The sequence below is a fragment of the Camelus bactrianus genome, chromosome 19 (genome assembly GCF_048773025.1).
Source record: "Camelus bactrianus isolate YW-2024 breed Bactrian camel chromosome 19, ASM4877302v1, whole genome shotgun sequence".
NCBI lineage: Eukaryota > Metazoa > Chordata > Mammalia > Artiodactyla > Camelidae > Camelus > Camelus bactrianus.
The window spans coordinates 14,531,320-14,553,670 of record NC_133557.1 but is presented as its reverse complement, the minus strand read 5'-3'; the positions used below and the strand labels follow the sequence as shown (position 1 = coordinate 14,553,670).

Below are 22,351 nucleotides of genomic sequence, written 5' to 3'. Positions count from 1 at the left end.
CAGGAAAGAGTTGACAATTTCAGTAAATGCTAAATTCAATGAATCAACAGGATGGCCAACTTTAATTTTTCAAAAACCTAATGCATATTAAGGGTTCCCTATTAGAAGTATAACATCCAATTCGGCTACAGTTCCGTAGCACTGCGTTAGCCATCGCATTTTAAAAAGAGGCATTACAATCTCGATATTGCAAGAGCAGGATAGTACAGGTCTAGAAACCTTGTTAAAGAAAAAAAAATCAGAGAAGATTCAGGAAGGCACTCAAGAGTCACCTTCAGTTAGTTAAATGATGCCTTGGAATGGGGTAAATACATATAGTGCTACCATGAATAGCAGATCACCTTCTTTCCCCTATTTTTTCCAGCTAGAGAGAAATCATACTCAGTCTTAAACCCCAGCTCAAAGGTCACCTTCTCTAAGATTCTTCCAAACGCTCCAGCAAGATCTCTGAGCTTCCTCAGCAGGGGATCATATCATACTTGTATCAGCACACAACACGTGCACAAATAAATCTCCATCTCCTCTACAAAGTCATAAGCAGGGTCCTCAAGGGTAGATGCTCTGAGATCTGACCCTTGCTGCTAATACCTCAGCATGCAACAGTGCCCCACTCATAGCAGGTACTTAACCCATGTTGCTAAATCAATGAGACAAGGGAAGAGGACAGCTAAACCAATGAACTACCCAAGAAACATAATTTACTATTAGCAAATGTATAGAATGTATACATGTTCTCAGAATTCCTTGGGTTATTAGAAGACTGCAACCAAACAGAATTCATCTGTTCTGCATCTATACATTTTAGCATTTCATGCTGCCCTGGGCTATACAGCTTAGTAAATTTTCTAATGGTGGAACCAAGTGATATTCAGAGGGTAAGAATAGTAAAACTCAGATTAAGACAAAGAGTATTTGTGCAACCTCATAATCTACAGATGAATAAATTAAGACTTAAGGAAGTGACAAGACTTGAGCCTGAAGCCACAGAGCTGGATCTGGGATCTAACTCTCACTTTTGCAGGAGCGGTATACACAAGCTCTCAATCCTCTTTCCTTAGTCATAACCTCAGAAACTATCATCCTAAAGGCATGATTTGCATCATCTCTCCCTGCTGCCACCATCTTTCAACCAACATTAAAATCCCTCCTGCTATTTTCTACCCATGCTGTTAGCCAGGAAAGCTCTTTTCTGTAGTTGTTCCTTGCCCGTTTGGAAGTTCACTGCCCAAGAGAGCTTAATGTCATTAGTCTAAATGGAAACTGCAGAACTCCCTCCTCTGGGTCATTTGGGGAACCCACACTGAGCCCAGGGGTATCTACCATGAACAGCAGTCCATTTTGATCTTTAAACATTAAATAACAAACTAATATGGTAAGACTATTTAAAACTATTTACAGTTTTAAACCAAGGTTCAGACACAATAATTTCACTTTATTATTTAGGATGACACAAGGTTTAGGTATTTTATAAGTATATGCCACAGAGGCTGGGGGAAGCTGGGCTATGCATTCAGGAACCAGCAGACCCACACAGTGGCTTTGCAAGTTACATGGCACACCTGTTACAGGTACTTATGCTGACAGAGAAGTCTCCAGCTAGTGGAATACTGCTTCTAGCAATGGACAATTTCATTAAGATTAAAGTGGGGCAAGGAAATCTTTAATCACTTTTTCAGTAAGTTGCCTCTGAGGTCATTGCCAAGACTCAAAACTTCATTCCTCTTTCAAACAGGAGTGGTTGAGGGGGAAAGGGTATATACTAGCAAGAAGACAGACAGGAAAGAAAAAAGTGAAGATGTTTTGAGAAAATGGGAAGGGAGGAATACTCAGAGGGTATTAAATGGCCTGGGACTGAATGAGTGAGACCAGATCATAAACAAGAAACAAGTCATTTTATTCACTTACAAAATCTAGGTCTTCCACAGTTGCTCATTAATTGCTTAAGGGTCCCAACATGGCTTTGATGTTAGGAGCCTACGACATCAGCTATTACCATTATTTCTTCTAAAGCTTAAAACTTATCCACATAAGTCTGTTACACAATAGCTGCCACATTTATTTCAAGGAAGACAGAGCTCACATGAAACTTTGAGTATATGGTTAAGAAGAGTATTTTTCAACATTATGGGTAATACTTTAAAGTCTGAAAATGTAGCATGATCATATAATATACTTTCCACCACTGGAGTGTGGATTTACCTATCTCAGCTTGAAGTACCTGGTGTTATGGCCTCAATACACGCCTGCTGATGAGTCCATCGAAAACAATGAAAAGAGATGGTTTCACGTCTGCTTTTGTCTAAGACGCACTTTATTTTCTTCAACTCAAAGGTTTTACTATTTCTTGAAGCTTTACAACAACTAAAGTTAGCAAAATACCTCCATTCCCAATAAAGCCAAGGATAGTAAATGAGTTATTCTTAAGAGTCAGAAATATTTCCTTTACCCAGAAAATAGAGAGAACCCTGACCACCCCATGTGAAATATGATCAAAAGGAATTCTCTGGTGGCCTGGGTGAATGCCTCTTGCCCACCTACAGATTTCCCCTATAAGCTCTATCCCCACTACCACTGCTTACAGAAAGGCTACAAAACTGACTTCAAAGTGATTTTAAACTAATAACTGCTCACTTCCAGAACATTTTAGGATACTCAATTTCCTAGAAATAGCAACTAATAGACCAGAAAAGGCAAAATTCATACCCTGCTAGGCAGGAAGAAACTCTACCAAGGGTTAAGATAATTAAATAAGTGTCTTATACAGAAAAAAATAAATAATAGAATGAAATAATTGTTTTGAACTATCTCTCCCCCTTTTAAAGCTTTTCTTTGAAGCTTGGTAGGCTTATGATAAGAAAAAAACTTAAGATTGACTGCCTTTTTTAAAAAAGTACTTTAAAATAGTGCAGAGACAACTGGTTTTTTTGCATCATGCAAAGACATCATCACATGTTATAATAGCATTACTGTCTTATAAAGGGAAGCAAAGTGAATTTTCATAAGCAGGTTTCCTCTGTGGGTGAATCTCTAGTGAGTTACAACCAACTCAGAGAGAGCCATCAAGGCAAACTACCCATTAGCTGTCAATTTAGAATGACCCAAGAAAGCTAGCCCCAGAGCTCCATTGATATCTTTTCAACAACCTCTTAATGTTGTTTATAACACCTGTGTTAAAGCAGCCTGACATCAATCCTACTCACTTGTCTCAGACTGAAATTACTTAGAAACTTGAGAATTCTGGTAAACACACCAAAAAACAGAGATATCCTGGCTGAAAAACCCTGAACACAAGGGAATTTGGCCACCTCTTTTAAACAAAGCTGCAAAGGTAAGCCATGGTGGGTCTCAATAGGCAAAGTCAGATATAAATCTCACTAAGAGCTTCTTAGGAGGCACTGAGGTCAGAGAATCACAGGATTTAAAGAAACCAGAAAGAATTCCTCCTACAGCTTCCTCACCAAGTGATTATCCAAGCTAATAACAGTGATCATTAACTGTGTGCTTATTACATACCTGGAAATTCACATTTCATTATCTTTTTAATCCTCGCATAACCCTGCCATGTAGGTAGCACCATTCTCTGTTTCTTCAAGTGAGGAAACCAAGGCTCAGGTGGCTTGCTTAGCAAATTGCCTAAGGTCAAAGAGCCAGAAAATAGTGGAGATGGGATTCAAATTGGTAGTCTAAGCCCAAAGTTCTTGCTCATACTACTACCGTGTGATTGGGAAATCACCCTCCCTCAACTGATTTCTGTGCTTACTGCAGATCCATTTCCTGAGGCTACTCAAACTTAAGCGAGATTTTAGCAGCTCTATCACTTTTAATTTTAGAAACCCATGGGTGTCCCAGACCTGTACAAAACAAAGTGCATAAGAAATGATGCTAAAGTAGTCCCATTTATAGGGAGCATGGTGCAGAGAGAATGGATTTTAGTGGTCAGACACCTAATTTTGCTGTTACCAGTGTGTGACCTTGGGAAAATCACCACTGTCTCATCCTTGGAAAAAGCTCTCACAGCATGAGAAGAAATGCCTAACCCAGAAAAAGTACACAATAAATGTTTAGGAAAAAAAAGTCAAATGGAAATGGATATGCCAGATATAACCAACATGTAATTAAAAACCAATCTTGTTGTATTACCTCTTATTTTTTGCCTATAAGGCGGGGTAAAGAGAAAATAGCAAGTAGGGCCCACAGTAGACTTGGCGTAAGTCTTTGGCAAACAGATTTTTTTTTTAAAGCAAATTAATTAATTAATTAATTAATTAATTAATTAATTAATTAAATAAAATAAAAAATCTTTGGCAAATAAATGGACGAATCAATCTCTTGCTTTGGAGTCAGAGACAGCTCTGGCCTTTTAAAAAAATTCCAGTCAATTCCCAGGTTGCTACAGTATCAGAATCGAGGTTTTATCAAAATTATCAACTGTTACTTGAGACAAGTTTCATCCAACTGAGTGTTTCTAGTGTCACTATCATTCACAAAAACAGCTGAATATACTGTCCATCAAGAAAGAAGAGATAAGAAAGAGGAGGCAACTGTGGAGGTGCTAAGTCTTAACATAAAAAGATATCTGCAAGAGACCCGAAGTCAGCCACCTGATCACAGATTCACTGCTTCATTCACTCATTCCTCATTCTTTTCTTTCTTTAGTCAAGAGACATCTATTGAGTATTTACCATCCAGCAGGCATTGATCTAGTAACTGCCTTAGAGGAACTCAAAGTCCAATGGGAGGAAAGATATGCGATCAAGTGATTTCAATAAAGAATTGTTGGGAAACACAGTCTCATGCACGCAGTATGTCAAACCCCACTCAGATGCATAAAAATGGACCTTAGGCCTGGAATTCGACTTTACAAGAGATAAGGAGCCCATACAGCCTATGCCTGGTCTATCACCTTGTATGGGAATATGTTTCCCTGTTTCAGGCTCAGCAAGTGTCCCTTCCTTCTGCTTAAGCATGTCCGTCAATGGCCTTTAGTCATGCTACTAGCTTTCAGGTCTGGGTCCTCGTGCTGCAAGAAAGAGGGGTGCACGTAGGCCAACTGCCCAGCATCAAAAGGGGAAGGGCTCTGCTAGTCACAAGGGACTGACGTACACTGCTGGAGATGACCTGGCTGTCTCTTCTCTATGTGAGTAAAGCATTGTTTCATCCAGGGCTTGACTGTTTCGCGTTTTCCTTGGCAATTCCAATTCCAAGATGCAATGGGCAGTGTTTTAAGGCCTCCCCTGGGATTGGTAACTAATGCATGGCGTTCTGCTTCCCTGGATTTGATAACCAGTGCATGGTGTTCTACTGGACAAAAATGATACACACGGTAGACTGGAAGCAAGTACAAGGTAGGGTGAGGGTAGCATTCTGCTACATTCTACTCTCTAGGGTATCTGTTCTGAAGCTACCTTCATCCACTGGAGCTTACTATTAGGAAAAAGATTCTACCACCTACTTCCTGGGTGTCTTTGGGTAAGTCACTAAACCTCTGTTAACTCTCCTTACTTATCTATAAAATGTGACTAAGAATACTGATTTCCTGGGGTTGCATTTAAGACGATATGGAATAACATATCAAATAAAATCACACAATGCCTGGCTCTCATGGGCTTCAATACCTGGTAGTTCCCAGCTTTCTGTTTTGTTCTTTTGGCTGGGTGACATATGTAAGAGAAAACACACATTCACTTATTTCACTAGAAGTATAACAATTTCTACAAGCTCCCCTATGAGCTGTTTTTCATTCACTTCAAATCAGGAACATACTAACCCTACAAGTGACCCTCTTCCACAAACACTATCTATCAGTTGAAGGCAAACCTGCCAATAACGCAGAGGCAATACTTCAAGCCCAGCTGCAAACCTACCTCCCGATATTGTCCTGTTGGGCTTGGTGTCATGCTCCCAAAATAAGCCATACTCACTGTACTCAGTAATCAAAAGTTAAGATGGTTAGAAGTGCCTCTGCCTCACACAAGGTGAACCTTGGCTAAAAATTGCTTTTTTCATTAAAATAAGACTTCCTCAACCTCTTGCTGACAATCACAACTAGAACGTGGAGCCCAACAACAGGCAGTTAACCAGTCTTTATCTTGCTCTAATGGTCGTTTTAAGCACACAGAAAAGGTAGCAGGAAAATTACTAATTTAAACAAAATGTTTACTCTTCTAATTATGGGACAGGCTCCAAGAAGATGTAAAGTGATTTGCAATCTTCATTATGGAAACCCCACCGACCACTGGCACAAGTAATGTCAGCCAGAAGGCAGACACCATCTCTCTTTCCCCCACTGAGCCTTCTGTGTCCTTATAAGTTTTGGGGATAGAAGAAGAAATCTTTGGAAAAAGAAAAAAGATGAGGTAGAAGAATCAGAATTTCTGTCTCCCCAAGTTCATTATGCTGAGTGAGGTGGAAGGATCCCCAGTGATATGCCATGGAGATAATATTCAGAGACCACCTTAGCAAGCTAAGCAGCCTGAGGGCCTTTGAACTCTTAAGTCTTGTAAAAACTGCCCAGCTCAAGTGGTCTTAAGCAATTCTTTTTATTTGCTGAAAAATCCTGTCATCAAGGGTAAGAGGTGCATAGAAAACTAGGTGGTACCCACCAACAGCACCTCTGGTCAGAAGGAAATCTGTTCCTCTGCAGATACGCTTGTACCATTGCTAATTTGTGTTATCTCTGCCCATTCAGATCTCCTAGTGCTAGCTCAGGGAAAAAAGTCCCTGCCAACTAACTCTGACAAGTCTGATGGCAGAACTCCCACTGGAGAACCAGCAGAGACAGCAAAGGCAGGCAATTATTCCCTTTCATTAGAGAGAGTTCTTTTTAAGTTTGTTCGTTTTTTTTAAATTTTGAAAACAAAAAGTAGCCATTCACAGCCACTGCTCACCGCAGTCACTTATACAACTGGCAGAAACTGAAGTTTCCCCCTAAGCCAACTGAAAAAGATGTCCTAGAAGTAACCAGAAATGGCTATGCCCCTTTAATTACCCACTGTAATGTAAAACCAGACATGGAGAGAGGATGGCCATAGCAAATCTGGACAAAACAGTGGTGATATTTAATCATCAGTCCAGACCATCTGCAACTGTTTTGCAGAAGCACATAAAGTTTATGTATTCCAAAGCTTCACACAAGTTACCAGGTGCTGAGGGTCAGCTGCATTGTCCTCGGGCTGCTTTCTTCATTCTCTCCAGGGCAGGGTGCTCAACAAAAGGCACCATGCCCACACTGTCTGTGCCAAGCCTGGCACTAGAAGAGTGTTGCTTCTTGATTAAGCCAGAACACAGATTAAATGTTCAGAACTGGAAGATTCTGAAAACAATCTAGGCGGGAAAGCAATTAACCCAGGGAGAGCACCACTTCAGCTGCAGCCCTCTGCAGCACAAAGGTGAATTCTACCCGCCTTGAACAACCGAACTGGCCAGATTGCTCCCCTACAATCTATTCTCCACTCTGCAAACGCAGTGCTCTTTTAAAACAACCAAATTGTGTCACTCCACAGCTTAAAACCCCTAATGGCTTCCCAGTGTACTGACAGTAAAATCTAAACATTTTAGGGTTTCCCATCCTCCCCACAGCTGACCTCTTTCCTCATCTCTGTCCCCTCCTCACTCACCATGCTGTAGCCATACTGCCTCAAACATGACAAGCTTATTCCCACCTTAGGCTTTTGTAGTGGTTTTCCCCTTGGTTTACGTTGCGTTCCTACAGCTCTTTATGTGGCTAGATCCTTCGCATCATGCATTCTCAGCTCAAATGTTACTCCCTCAGAGAGGTCTTCTTGAATCTTCTGGTGATCCCCCACCACTCAATTACATCAGCCCATTTTCTTCCCTTCATATCCCTATTTAAAACCATCTTGTTTTTGTTTAACTAGTTTGCATTTTTTTTGCGTGTTTAGGTGTTCTTATTTATTTGCATTTGTTTTGTTTGTCTTCTTTATTGTCTGCCTTGCCTCCCTAGATATAAGTTCCATAAAGACAAGGGACTGCAACTTTCTCGTGTGTCTATTCCCAACGTCTAGTATAACGTCCTGCATTGAGTAGGCATTTAATAAATTTGTTGAATAATTAAAGAGTGAAAGATTCAATATGGATTACTAATTCAAATAAAATTTACTAGCCCTCAAAAATCTGGACTGGCCAACAGCCTGACTGTGAGCATATGTCATAAAGCCCCTAGAAACATTAGCTGGTTCTTCGCCAAGCCCTGGTGAGTGACTAGGAGACAATGGCAAAAGGAGACAAGACCAAGATGGAGAACTTGTAGGCTCTCAAAGTTGCAGAACTAGAAAATCTGCAAGCCTCTCGGGTAGCATCTTGCTCAAACTGTCCTTTCACAGGAGGATCAGGTGGGCTGACAAATGGTGATTACCAATGCACTGGGGCCAAAGGTTGGGTCTTGAAGGTCCAGCTAAGGCAGGGTACACCATATGAGGTACACTATATGAGGTAGTTTCAGTCCCAGCCAGGCAGAGTCCTCCTGGATAAGGAAGCAGTTGGGAGCCAAAGAGAAGATGTACATACTTAGTCTAAAAAAACTGGTGTGTGTGTGTGTGTGTGTGTGTGTGTTGGGAGAGGGAAATGAGAGATAGGGCCAAGGGCCAAGCACAAGACAGGAACTGGGCAGAGGCATGAACAGGTCAGGAACAAGCACACAGGGTCTCAGGTGATTGCTACAATTTAGACTTCATGGGCTAGTAGGTGTATGAATCTGTGTAAGACTAGCTTAAAGATATAGGATCAAGGCAATCAGACAGGTAAATGACTCCCCTCCAGAAAGATAAGAAATCATGAAAGAAAGGGGCACTCCACAGAAGGCCAGGTAAACCCCTATCTGTGAGTTCTAGTTTCTCCTAACAGACTCCTGAGTAGTGGGCAATAGCAATTGCTCAGGTGTTCTTCAGTCTCCAAGATGACAGTGATGGGTAAAAAGATGTTAGAGGAAATGCTAAATGGAAAATGAAGACAAGTTACACTAACATGACTACTAGCATCACGCGGACTTCAGTATCTAACAGAAGAGCCCCACAGTTTTACAGTTTATCCAAAGATGACCAAGAATCATTCATCCAACAACCTCAACTTTTCATGACACCATTAAAAGAAAGCAAAAAAGGCCCTAAATAAAACCCTATTAAACAATAACACTAAGGAGTGACAGCTGACACCAAAATGAAGCAAGAAAAACTGTAAGTAGGCACAAGAACTCAAAATCTAACACTCCAAAGTGTTTTAATGTAGGAGTAAAAGCTTTCCACCCCTCAAAAGGTCAGGAAAGAAATTGAACACAATTAACACGTGTTCATAATAACGAGCCTAAGACAACAGTGTGACCTACTGAGAAAGACAAGAATGTGTATGTTTTAGAAAAAACTCCATACAAAATGATGAAAAATTCAAGTTTTAAATATGTGAAGGAGGAGGGGACATAATCACGGAAAAAAGCACTTCTCTGAACCCCATTTTATCACCAAGTAGTTGAGATCCTGAGGCAAGTCACATTCCCTCTCTGTGCTCTGCTGTCCCCGTCCGTAAATAGAGGAGGTTGTGACAGATCATTTCTAGGTCCTTCTTTTCCAGCACTCTTGCTCTACTTCGAAACTTCAGTTATCTGGAAAGTCTGTTTATGAGGAACACCACATTCTCCAAAGACACTAGATAAAAGTTAGTGCAATTCAATGCAACCTGTATTTTCAAATAAGGAAACTCATTATGGGCTTCTTACAGCTCCAACCCTCAGTTCCTCAATGGCAATGTCTTTTTCTTGTCCTCTTTCGTTGCTGAGTTTCAGCATTCTGTTGATTCTTTAATTCTTTAGCATCGCCATCTTCCCCTACCCAATGAGTTACTCCTGTCAGAGCCCCCACTCCATGTTTCAGCTTCTCTGCCAATAATTATGTAACTGAAATGCTCAAGTTTCCCTTATTATTAATATGGGACACTATTAGCTGTTTCCTTGGAAGCATTAAAGTTCAAAGAGGACAGAAAAAGATAACACAGCAACTGTAGCTGCAATTCTTTTCCTTTTATCCAAAGCTGCAAAGAAAACAGCATTCCAAAATGACACACCAGCAGAGGGCTGATATACTATTAATGTTTAAGTCTGTTAATGATCCCAAAAGTAACTGCAAACTTAGTTACTCTTAACTGAGGGGGGTGGGTGTCAAATAAAAATGTAACTAATCTTCAATTTTATGTACTAACAGAATGAGCACATGAATAATGCCAAACAAAGTGTTCAATAATCAATCATACCTGCTTTGGGAATACAGTCAGACACAGTCAGAGAGAAGCCTCCTAACATTCTGTGCTTGATTTCAAATCCTTCTCAGTTCAGTCAATGGCTTTGGACAGTGCTGGGTAGTAGATAATCTGCCTACAGGCAACTGATACCCTAAAATGAGCTAAGAGAGGAAGATGCACTGTGGTAGTCTCACTAGATCTTTCACTGAACTCAGGATGAAGATAATCTAGTGTCTATTTACCAACCCACAATGGAGATGGGGTTCTAAAGTTAAACTTTAGGCCAATACATTTTCAGAAAAGTCACTCCTGGAACCCTGTGGAAAAGAAAATATTTTTGAACTATTCAGCTGAAATACTAGACTCAAATGACTGACCTTGGAGAAGGTAAGAGAATTTCTGCTGTACCTTCTCTGAATTCCATTTTCTCTACAGCTATTCAAGACTCAGACCAAAACCAACCATTTCTTCCTTCAGGAAACTTAAGGGAAAAAAGAAAAGAAAAAGAAAGGAGTAATTTGTAAATGAGATCCCTGGCACTAGAAAAGAGGAAAACTGAGATCTCTGGGTAATATTAAAGAGACCTGGGGAAAAGAATTACTGTGCTGGTGACATAATTTTTGATATCAGTGACTGCTAACTGCGGTAGAAGAGGGTTACACTTTAATCTACTGAGCACAGTTCTATGCTGTGGCATGTGTGGGTGACAAACTGTTCTCATTTCCTTTTATAGCATGCTAAACCTTAATCTCCAAGAGACCAGTGACCTTGGGAATACTAAGGCAGCTTTATAGAATTCGAGAAAAAACATTTTTTTTCTTTTGCTACACCATATGTGTTGTTTATAATTATACGATTAATAAAAATTCTCAGCTAACACTGACTGGGCACTTGTGTGTCAGGCACGGTAATACTTAGCCCTACCCACACTGTCTCATTTAACCCTCGGTAAAGTGGAGATTTTTTAAAAGATGGTGGGGCAGAGACAGACGCTGTTATATAATCTCCATTTTAAAGATGAAGACCTGAGGCTTAAACAGGTTAATTAACTGACCCAAGGTTACATAGCTACCAAGTAGCAGAGGTGGGATTCAAACACAGGCAGTCTGTCTGACCCAGAGTTAGTGTTCATCCACAACACTAAGCATTAAAAGGCACCTAAATGGGCACAGTAAGAGGGCATGTGCCTTAAATTATTTTCTCCAACAGTGCTGACAAGCTATTTTGAAACATCCTTATTCTCCAGTGTAGCCATTTTTACATATGAAAATTTTCTTATTGGGGTCTTAGAAATTCAACCCTCCAATTTTAACAGTAACTCCCCTAGGGAGAGACTGCAGAAAAGGTATGGCTGTCTTCCTCAAGTTCACCTCCAAAATTAGGCATCTCAACAAGACCTATCTCCAAGGAAGCTGAAACAGGTAGGACTGGAGTCTATGACCAGAGAAGAGTATTGGCACACAGAGGAAATAAACCCACATTCATCACGCCAATATGAGATCCACAAAGACAAAAGTAAGACAGACTACTTATCTGACAAAGTCTCAAGAGTCTAAACTAAGATGGTGGCAGCTGAATTAGAAAAGAAGGAGTAGCAAGAAGACTCAAGAAACAACTCCTCCTCTATGGAGCCTTTCCAACTTCCTGATGGCTGAGCCACTCCTACCTCTGCGCCATCAATATCTTGTTCATGCTTCTACGAACAGCAATGGCGCTCTGTACTGGATTATCAGTTTTCAGATCTGTGGGATGCTCCCCCTTAGACTGTAAGCTCCATGAGAGCAAGAACTGTGACTTACACATTTTCAGATCCTAACACCTTCCTGACTCCTGCGAGAGGAGTTAAACCTCTGCTCGTGAGCTTGTGTTTTCCATGAGGAAAAGAACCTTGTCTTTCATCTTTTGAGCCCCTTTATCTTTGAGAAATAACTCCGGGGCTTCTTTCAAGTCTGCTGAACAGCTACAGCCCTGACTAAAATGCAAAATCTTGGGTAGGTGATGAGCAGGCGGGTGGAGGGATGCAATATTTGATACTAGAACATCCAGCCAGAATGTTCAGTAAGTCAGGACTAGTGTGCTGTTTTTCTATATAAAGGTGCGGTGAAAGACAAAAGAATGGATGAGTTCCTCTAAGAAGATGAGGAACAGGGTTAAAGAATCAAATTCTAGTGAAGAATCAAGAATAATGAGGCTCAAGAAAATATCTGGCACAGAGGGCATTGGTAACCTTCAAGAATAGGTTTTAGACATTCTACAAATAACTGACCAATATTCTTTGAAAATGTCAAGACTGTAAAAAACAAGGAAAATAAATTTAAATGCAATGTGGGATCCTGGATAGGATCCTGGAACAGAAAAAGGACATTAGTGGAAAAACTGGTAACATTTGAATTAAGTCTATAGTTTAGTTACTAGTATATGAATGTTAATTTTCTAGTTTTGATCACTGTGCAATGGTTATATAAGATAACCTTAGGGGAAGCTAGGTGAGGAGCATATGGAAACTCTGCTGTTTTTACAAATGTTCTGTAAGTTTAAAATAAGGTCAAAATAAAAAGTTAAAAAAAGAATATAGGTTTTGCAGCAAGAGGAGCAAAATGTAACAAGGAAGAGTTACAGTTCGGTAACTGAAGTAACAAATTTGAATCAAACTTTCTTGAAGTCTTAACACTAAAGCAAAGAGATGCAAGTCAGCAAGCAAACAAGATATTAGAACAAAAGTTTATCCAGAAGAGCATATTTAAAGGCAGGTACTGGTTCATTCACTCAATCACTAAACAACCATTTATTAGGCATCAATTATGAGTGAGACATCCTGCTAGGTGCTGGTCCCTGTCTCTAAGTTCACTGCCTACTGTGCAAGGAGGCACATAAATAAAACGTATTTTGTGAGTATGAAAAGAACACACCAGGGGAAAGAGAGGATAGGAAGGTTGCAAAGTGAGGAAATGAACTTAAGAAAAAAATGTCACTCAGGAGATGAAAAAGAAAACACCCTGAAATGGGACTAACAATGAGAATAGCTCTTTATTTGTTATGTATAGTCCCCCAATAAATAGCAATAAGTAACTTCAAAAACCACTAGTCTCAACTATCATGCAAAAAGAGCCTATTTCACAATGCTATAAACTGACATCATGATTAGGATAATATTCTCAGGATTACAGGTAAAATGGGGGCACCACAGAATGAAAGATATATTTGAGCTCAAGTGTTCAAGCTTCCCATAACGTTTCTTATACACACACCATCAATAAAAAACACAACAGAAAACCTCAGTTACAAACTACAATACTACCTTAAGAAAAAGAAGCAGATAAGGGATACAAATGATGAACACATATAAGGGGGAAAAAAGCTTATTAAAGCAAATGAACTCTTTATATACCTACTAGATTAATGAGAAAAAAATTAAATTATGACAACTAGTAGTATCAAGATTGCAGTAGCATTGGAACACACACTGCTGTTAGCACTGTAAAGTGATAAAGAGTTAATCCTATATGAGCACAATGTATCGCCTGACATATCCGCAGCTGAGACAACCCCATCAGCTCCTGCCACTCCCGTTCATTTACTCCAATACATTTTACTCCTATGCTTTTGCTCTCACTAACCCTAGTCAAGAATGACTCTCAGCCTCCTTCACCACCCACAGAATTTCTGTTCATTCAAGGCTAGGATTCCAATGTCATCTCCTTTTCTCCAATGACCAAAGCATCCATTCCTATCAATACATCCCCTCTCCAAGCATATCCAATCATTCCTTCCATTGTGCTTTCATAACACTTAAAAATTATGAATTTTTTAAGGTCCAAGACCATGTCTTAATAATTTTAGTCCATGCAATCCTTAGCACAGGAGATGATGGCACATGATAATTACTAATGACAGGTGTGAGGGGGGAAATGACACATGAATAAAAAAGTTCACTGCAATATTATCTCCAAGAACAAAACCTGGAAACCACCTAAATATTCAATTATAGAGGAACAATTTAGAGAAAAATGGTTGGTCTATCACTCAAGTAAAAATATACAAACATTAAAAATAACATGAAGACTATGTAGAAACAAAATATTTCTGGCAGTGTTAAAACCTAGAACACAAAGCAGTATACATACAATGGTTTTAGACATGTAAAATACATAAAAACTGTGGGAATATAATAAAAATATTTATTGGATTAAGGTAGTAGCTTCCCTTTTCTCAGTACTTTCTTTTAATACTATTCCTGTCAGTTTACTGTCATTAAGATTTTTTATTTCAAAAGAAAGAAATAAGAAGGGGAAAGAAGAAAGACTATTGATTCCTACAAGCCCTTTCAGTCCAAGGAAATGCTATATTACTGACTGATAGGTGACAAGAGGAGTGGGTGTCTGCAGTATTGCCAAACCAAGGGTCCCTAACCCCAATCTGCCTCAAAGAGAATACTTCTCACGTCACAAAGCAAGTCATTCCCACTGAGCCAAACTGCACTGTGAATTCTTTCTTGCAAAACTTCGGAGGTAAGAACTTTTTCCAGACATCTGTGGAATTAGTATTAATGAGAATGCCCTGGAGTTCACATACACGCCTATGCAGCAGAAACTTCTCAGCCAAGGAACTGTTGGGCACACTTCTTGATGAGATGTCTAAGCCTGAAGGCATCAAAAAAAAGTACATTTCCATATTGGGAACATAACTGGTTTCCTTTTTAAGACTTTTTCCACCACCTCCTGTCCACATTGTAATTCTTCTGTCTTCTCAAATGAATAGTTAACATATGTCAAGGATATAAGTCATATACCAAGGCACTTGCTCCTTAATTCTATTACTAGAAGAACCAATCTCAGCAGAAAATTGGAATCTTCCCATGAAGTTGCCCCAAAAGTGAAATTTAGTAAGCACCCTCAAAAAGTTAAATACTTTTAATAAACATTTTTTGATATTATACATTTTCTCTGTTTACTTTAGTCTCTGAATTTTTGGAAGGAAAGAACCAAAAGTCATACAGCTCAATCTCTTCATTTTACAGATGATAAAAAAAGTGATGTACAGAGAGGGGAAGTGACTTGCCCTGAGTCACCCTGATAAATAATGATAAAGGTAGGATTAAAACTCAAATCTCCCAGATTTTCAGTTCATTCTACTACATCAAGCTTTTTTTATTCCTTGAAATCTCTGAAGCTCTTGGCCTAAATAATTAGTATCACAGAATTTTAAAGCTAGAAAGGACCTCAGAGAAACTTATCTAATCCCCTCATTAGGCATATGAGGAAACTGAGGCCCAGAAAGATTAAGCGATTTGCTCTCAATATCTAGACGGCAGGGGAAAAGTAAAACTTAAGCTCAAAAAATTGAAAACTAATGGCCATAAGAAGGGAGGAGAACGTCTCAGCCAGAGAATATTTTAAGAGGAATGTAGATCATTCTAGACCAGGGGGTCTCAAAGTATGGTCCCTCGACCAGCAGCTTCTGCACCACCTGAGATCTTATTAGAAATGCAAATTCTAAGGCCCCAAGGGAGACTTACTGAATCAAACTCTGGGGATGGGGATGTTCAAATCCGACCACTTTCTCCCTGAGAAATGAACTTCAGTGGTCACATCGAGCCTATTTTGTAAATGATAACTATAATCAACAGCACTTAAGATTTATCTATTCCTCTATGTGTGTATATTACTTAAATTTTAAATGTTCTTTAAAATCTGAAAACAAAGTGGAAAACTAGATTTGGGTACTCAGTTAGTTCCAGTTCTGGCTCTGCTCCTTACCGGCTGTTTGTCCTTGGGCAGGTAACTGACCTCTCTAGCTTGTGTTTCCTTTTCTATAAAATAGGCATGCCACCTACCTCAAAGGGCATGTTGAGAATTAAATGTAAGGACATATCTGAAAGCACTTTAGCTCAGCATCTGGCACAGAGCAGGCAGGCAGTACAGCGCCGTGGTTAGGAGCTGCAGCAACGAGGTAGGCATTTTTTGTACCTCAGTTCTCTCATCTGTACAACAGGGATTTAAAACAGTACCTTCCGCAGAGAGTTTTCACAAGGATTTAGAGAGATGATGCAGGTGAGCAATGCATCTTTCATATCTATAAAAAGTTACTGTTTTCAAAGAGCTTTTGCACCCATTAACTCAGGTGATCCTCACAACTTTCCATAAAAGGATGGGCACATGTGATTTATTACGGACTAGATTCCAGGCTGTACCGTCTTTTATGAACAGGAGGAGTGGACATTGACAGAAAGAAAATTGCATGAATAATACATGTGGGGAATGAACAGAGCTGGAAATAAGGAGACTGGGATTCTGGCCTCAACTCTGCCACTACCTTGGCCTACAACCTCAGGGAAGTCCCTTTAACAGAAAGGGGTTCACTTTTCATCTGTGAACAAGTAGGTTGAATGAGGTTATCTATAACATCTCTCAAAATAAAATTCAACTAACACAACACTGTAAATCAACTGAACTTCAATAAAAAATAAATAAAATAAAATAAAATTCAAAACTCCTTATCATAGACCACAGGAGGGCCTCTACACAGTCTGTCATCCGCCTACATCCCTGACATCACCTATCATTCCTCTGCTCACTCAGGAGTTCCAGTTACATCAGTTCTCCTTCTGATCCTCCAACGGCTGCACCAGCTTCTACCTCATAGCCTGTGTACTTGCTGTTCCCTCTAAGGCTGATCATTCTGTACTTTTCATCAGTCTTTTAAAGTCTATTCTTGAAAAATCCTTCACAGGCCATATTATCTAACACAGCAGGTTCTGTCTCCCACTCCCAGGGGTTATTTTCTTTAGCAGCACTGTCCAATAAAAATATATTCAGAGTCATATGCAAGCCACATACATAACTTTAAATTTTCTAGTAGCCACAGTTTAAAAGTTTTTAAGAAGATGATATTAATTTTAATAATTTTCTTTAAGCCAGCGTATCCCAAGTATTACCATTTCAACGTAGAACCAATATAAAACTTAATATATTTTACAATCATTTTTTATACTAAATCTTGGAAATCCAGTATACAGTTTACACATGTAGCAGATCACAATTTGAACTAGCCACATTTCAAACGTTCAACAATCACACATGCGCAGTGGCTACCACACCAAATAGCACAGTTCTGAAGGATACCCTGTGTATCCTTCAAAGCACTTATCACAATCTGAATTTCTCATTTGTTTACTCTCTTATTTTGTTACCTCCCCACCAGACTACAAGCTCCACAGGAGCAAGAACTTTGTTTTGCTCAGTGTTGTATACTTAATGCTTATAGTGCCTTGCACAGTACATATTCAATAAATATTTGTTGAGCAAATGAATGAACCTCTGCTAGCTTTAATATTCTATGAGTCAGTGGGCTCATGTGTATGCCAAACAGGCATACAACCACTCATTCAACAACCCCCCTATTTCCTTTCTTCTTTCACGGTCAAAGCTGTTTTAAAAAGTAAATCACTTGGCTATATATTTCCCATTGTTTACAAGTTCTTTCCCACTTGGAGATGTCTAGAGTCTCCAAAGTCAGTTCTATGTATACTGGCTGAGGGAATAAATGCATGAATAAAATTGTTAACATTTATTGAACGTTTACTCTTTGACAAGTATTGGTCTACACACTTTATATTTTACAACAGCTTCACAACAGACTTACCTGGTAGGTACCATCATTTCCCCCATTTACAAGATGAAACCAAGCCATAGAGAAGTTAAGTATTTTGTTCAACGTTACAGCAGCCAATTAGCAGCAAAATAGAGATTCCAAGCAACATGGGACTACAGACTGATGGCTCTTAGTCACCTATTCTCTACTGCAGACCTGTCCCATGGGAATGTAAGGCCAGCTATATATGTATGTTTAGTAGCCACAATAAAAGACCAATAGCTACAGGTAAAATTAACTTTAAACATATTCTGTTTCACCAATTTTACCCATATATGACCATTTAATCAATATGATCAACAATCAAAGTAACTGATAGGATCATGCAATCAATATAAAAATTTTACCTTTTATTCCATACTAAAATCCAGTGTGGTTTTATATTTTGATTACTTCTTTGTGGTTTTACATTTTGAGTACTTCTCAATTCAGACTAGTCCCATTTCAACTGCTCAACCTATGTGGCTAGTGGCTACCATACTGGACATTTAGGAAGTCAAAAGAGGGGGGCTAGGGAGGAGGGCATAGCTCAGAGGTAGAGTGCATGCCTAGTATGCACAAGGTTCTGGGTTCAATCCCTAGTACCTCCATTAAAAATAAATAAATAACCTCCCCCTCACCCCCAAAAAAGTAAAAAAATAAAATAAAGAAAAAGAGGGTGGTTAAACTTTGAGCTAACAGCCAGAAGACTTCAGCTCTGATCTCAGCTCTGACTTGTTGAGCGACTTTGGACAAGTCCTGTCTATCCTCTGGGCCACCACTGCCCCACAAGTACTCTGAGAAAGTGGGACAAGAAGATTCCTAGGGACCCTTTCCATGCTAAAATGTCAAACATCTCCCAACAGGATCCATCCCATGCTAGAATTTCAAACATCTCCCAACAACTGCAGTTAACATGGGTCCAGCTTGCTACACTTTAAAATCAGCTTTCAGGTCCATTAGTTGATACAGTCCTCAAACAACACTAACAGGTAGCTCTTACTGTCTCTGTTTTAAACATACAAAAGCTGAGGCCCAATGAGGGTGACATGACTTGTCCCAAAGCCACAAAGCCAGTCAGTGGAAAAGCAAGAAAAACCAGTGCTCTCCCACCACGACCACCAACTGGGGACAAGAGAGCAAAAGGGAGATGGTTGTGCAAATAGTCTGGGGCCTTCAGAAGAGTTGAAGGGAGCCAGGCCCTAGGGTAGGGTGAGAAGGGGCCCAGACTGGAGTTGAGAAGAAGGGGCTCGGGCCTTGGGAAGGAATGAGTTGAAAGGGCCCAGGAGAAATTCGAAGGAGTGACGTGAAATGAGAGGCTACGACCCGGGTGACATGAGAGGTGAGGGGACCAGGGCCTGTGGCTGAGGTGAGAGGAAGTGAGATGAAGGGACCCTGGTCCTGAGACTCCTGTCCGGGTAAGGACACGGTCCCCCAGCCCTCCTCGTCCCTCATACCTGGTAGCTCAGAAGTTCGCCCACGTCCATGGTTCCAGGTTCAGCCAACACCGGCTACTCCAATTCCCTCCACTCACCACCAAGCCGCGGACCCTTCAGCAGCGCCTCCAGCCACACTACCGCAAAGCGCTGTGAGCGGGGCCGCAGAGCCAATGAGGTAAAAGTGCGAACGACTCGCGAGTCAGCCACACTGCGGTAAAAAGGCAGCGCTACCGTAAAGCGCGCTGCATTTGACGCCACTACTTCCGCCCGGAGCCTGAAGGGGCGGGGAAGGGGGCGGAGACTTGAAGGAGGGCGGGGCTATAAGAAAAGACAAGAGGAGCTAAGATTTACTGCGCTCCCTCTATGTGCAGGGCGGAAAGGGTGTGCTCTCACAATCCATTCAGTGACTAGGGAATTTTATCATTTTTTCCTCACCTCACAGATAGGGAAACTGAGGCATAGAACTGTACTATCCGGTACGATACCCACTAACCACATGTGGTTACTGAGGGCTTGAAATACGGCAAGTCTGAAATGAAATGTACCTTAAGTGTAAATAAAATACCCATTGGATTTCTAAGACTTGATTACATGTCGAAATGATATTTTAGATATATTGAGTCAAATAAAATAAAAGATTAATGTCACCCATTTCTCTTTACTTTTTAAACGTGGTTAGAAGAAAATGTGAATTACACATGTGGCTCTCTTTGTGGCTTTCATTGTATTTCTATTGGACACTGCTGGCTCAGAAAGTGTATTGTCCAGGGCCATACAACTATTACTGGCTGCAAAACTGTTGGTGATCACATTGCCCTCTCTGGGCTTCTGTTTATTCATCTATGCAAGGTCCAATGAGAACTGGATGATCTTGTTCCTACCCAAATGAAGTAAAAAGATTTTCTGTAGGAAAAGTTGCCCATCCTTGAAAGAGAATCATTCAAAGAGTGCATTTGAGCTCCTGGGATTTAAACAAGGCTCTATCTTCAAAGGATGTTAAGCCTCTCTCTTAGTCCCCTTGGCCATTAGTCCCCTGCTCTTTGTGTTCATGATATTTGTCTTAGTCTGTTCAGGCTGCTATGAAAAATATATATACACTGGCCGGCTTATAAACAACAGAAATTTATTTCTCACAGTTCTGGAGGCTGAGAAGTCCTAGATCAAGGCACTGGCAGGTTCATTGTCTGGTGAGGGCCTGCTTTATGGTTCAGGGACAGTGTCTTCTCACTGTGTCCTCATGTGGCAGAATAGGGTTAGGGAGTTTTCTCCCACCTCTTTTATAAAAGCACTAACATAAGGCTCCACTGTTATGACCTAATCACCTCTCCAAAGCCTCACTTCCTAATACAATCATCTTGGGAGTTAGTATTTCAATTTGTAAATTTTGGGAAGACACAAACATTCAGACCATAGCAATATTTACAATCATTCACCCCATCTCATCTCCATGGTCTCCAGTTATACAGAAATTATTTTTATTCCTCAAAGCCAAATCCTCCCCTCTTCTGCCAAGCCACCAGCCCCTACACCTTAACCAACTCCTTCTCACCCTACAGGTCTCAAATGTCACTTTCTTAGAGTAACCTTCCTCAACTCACCTTTAGTCCAAGTAAGCAACTTCTCATTATTCTCTTTCCTAGCACCTTCTCTACTGCACATGTATCTCAATCTGTACTTAATGGTTGATTACTTGTTTACTGGCAGCTTCATCTACTGGACACAGGCTCCATGTGAATTGTATATGTCATGTTCACCATTATATTCTGGTACAAAAACTCCAATAATACAGTGCCTGGTGTAGGGGGAGGTTCCACAAATGGGCCTTGTGGGTCATGGTAAGTAGATTAGATTTTACACTAAGAGCGTTGGAAAGATCTTGAAAGGTTTTAAGCAGGGGGAGTTAGGTGATTGGGGTATAGTTTTTAAGAATCACCTGTGCAATCTGCTTTGAACTGAGATACTTGAATGTCTTTTCCGCTCCTACTCAGCTGTGAGTATAGACTGCCTCATTCAGAGAGAATAGTGGGAGTATACCCTTTGGAGCTGTCCACCCTTTATAACTATGTCCTAGCTCTTGGTAGCTGGAGCCGGCTTGTAAAGACAGGCTTGCAAGAGCCTATGATTAGATTTTCAGGAAATTGACAAGCCAATTGACATCAGGTTGGTTGCTTGAAATCGGCCCTGGTGGGAGTATTTACATCAAGGAACTCAACATATGGTACAAATCAGGGTTAGTGGTTTTTCAGAGAGCTGGTTGTTAAACATTTACCAACACACCACTAATTCTGGTTCTAGTCAAATTTCCACCACATCTACCTGTGTGCCCTTGGGCAAGCTACTTTCTAAGTTGCAGTCTCCCCATATGTAAAGTGACTTATTCATTCAGCAAGTATTTACTGAATGCCTACTCAGTGCCAGACACCATTCTAGGATCTGAGGATAAAGACATTTATAAAGAAAAAATTCCTGCCCTCTTGGAATCCATATTCTAGTTGGGGAGAAAATCTAATGAGGAAGATAATGTTATGATCCTCATTTTACAGATGTGGAAACAGAGGCAAACAACTTTATCTCTATGTGCCTGATTGCCTCACCAGCAAAGTGGAGATTCAACCAAATTTATATCAGAAGATTATGGGGAATTTATACAAGACGCTGTGTGCAAAGCTCTTAGCTTGGTGCCTGGCACAGAAAAGTACTCAATCAATGTTTGACGTTAATATTATGAGTTGAGAGGGAATTTGGGGAGAGGGAGCAGGGAGGTGGGAAAGATGAGATCATTCCTTATATCCTTTCCTTTGCAGGCATTCAATCACGTCTGTGTGTTTTTAGAAAATGCCTTAAAATATAGAATCATAAGGCAAAAGCCTATGAGAACCAGGTTTGGGGAGCACCCTGTAATGAGGATAATGTACCTGCCAGGGATGGTTTCCCACAGGAGGCACCATTTGGACTGGGGTTTAAAAGATGACAAGAGTTTGCCAAGAGGACATGGTGAAAGATTGGTGACCCAGGCAGAAGAAACGGCATGAGCAAAG

At 40.3% G+C, this 22,351-nt stretch overlaps 1 protein-coding gene across 1 annotated transcript in view; it reads right to left on the bottom strand.

The window, feature by feature from the left end:
- CTNNBL1 (catenin beta like 1) overlaps positions 1-19,490 on the bottom strand; it is a 143,840-nt gene extending 124,350 nt beyond the window's left edge. The window contains exon 1 of the mRNA XM_010960747.3: positions 19,332-19,490. Within this exon, the coding sequence (XP_010959049.1) occupies positions 19,332-19,361 (30 nt within the window). The 5' untranslated portion in view covers positions 19,362-19,490. The remainder of the gene's footprint in view (positions 1-19,331) is intronic.
- Positions 19,491-22,351: the final 2,861 nt, after the last annotated feature.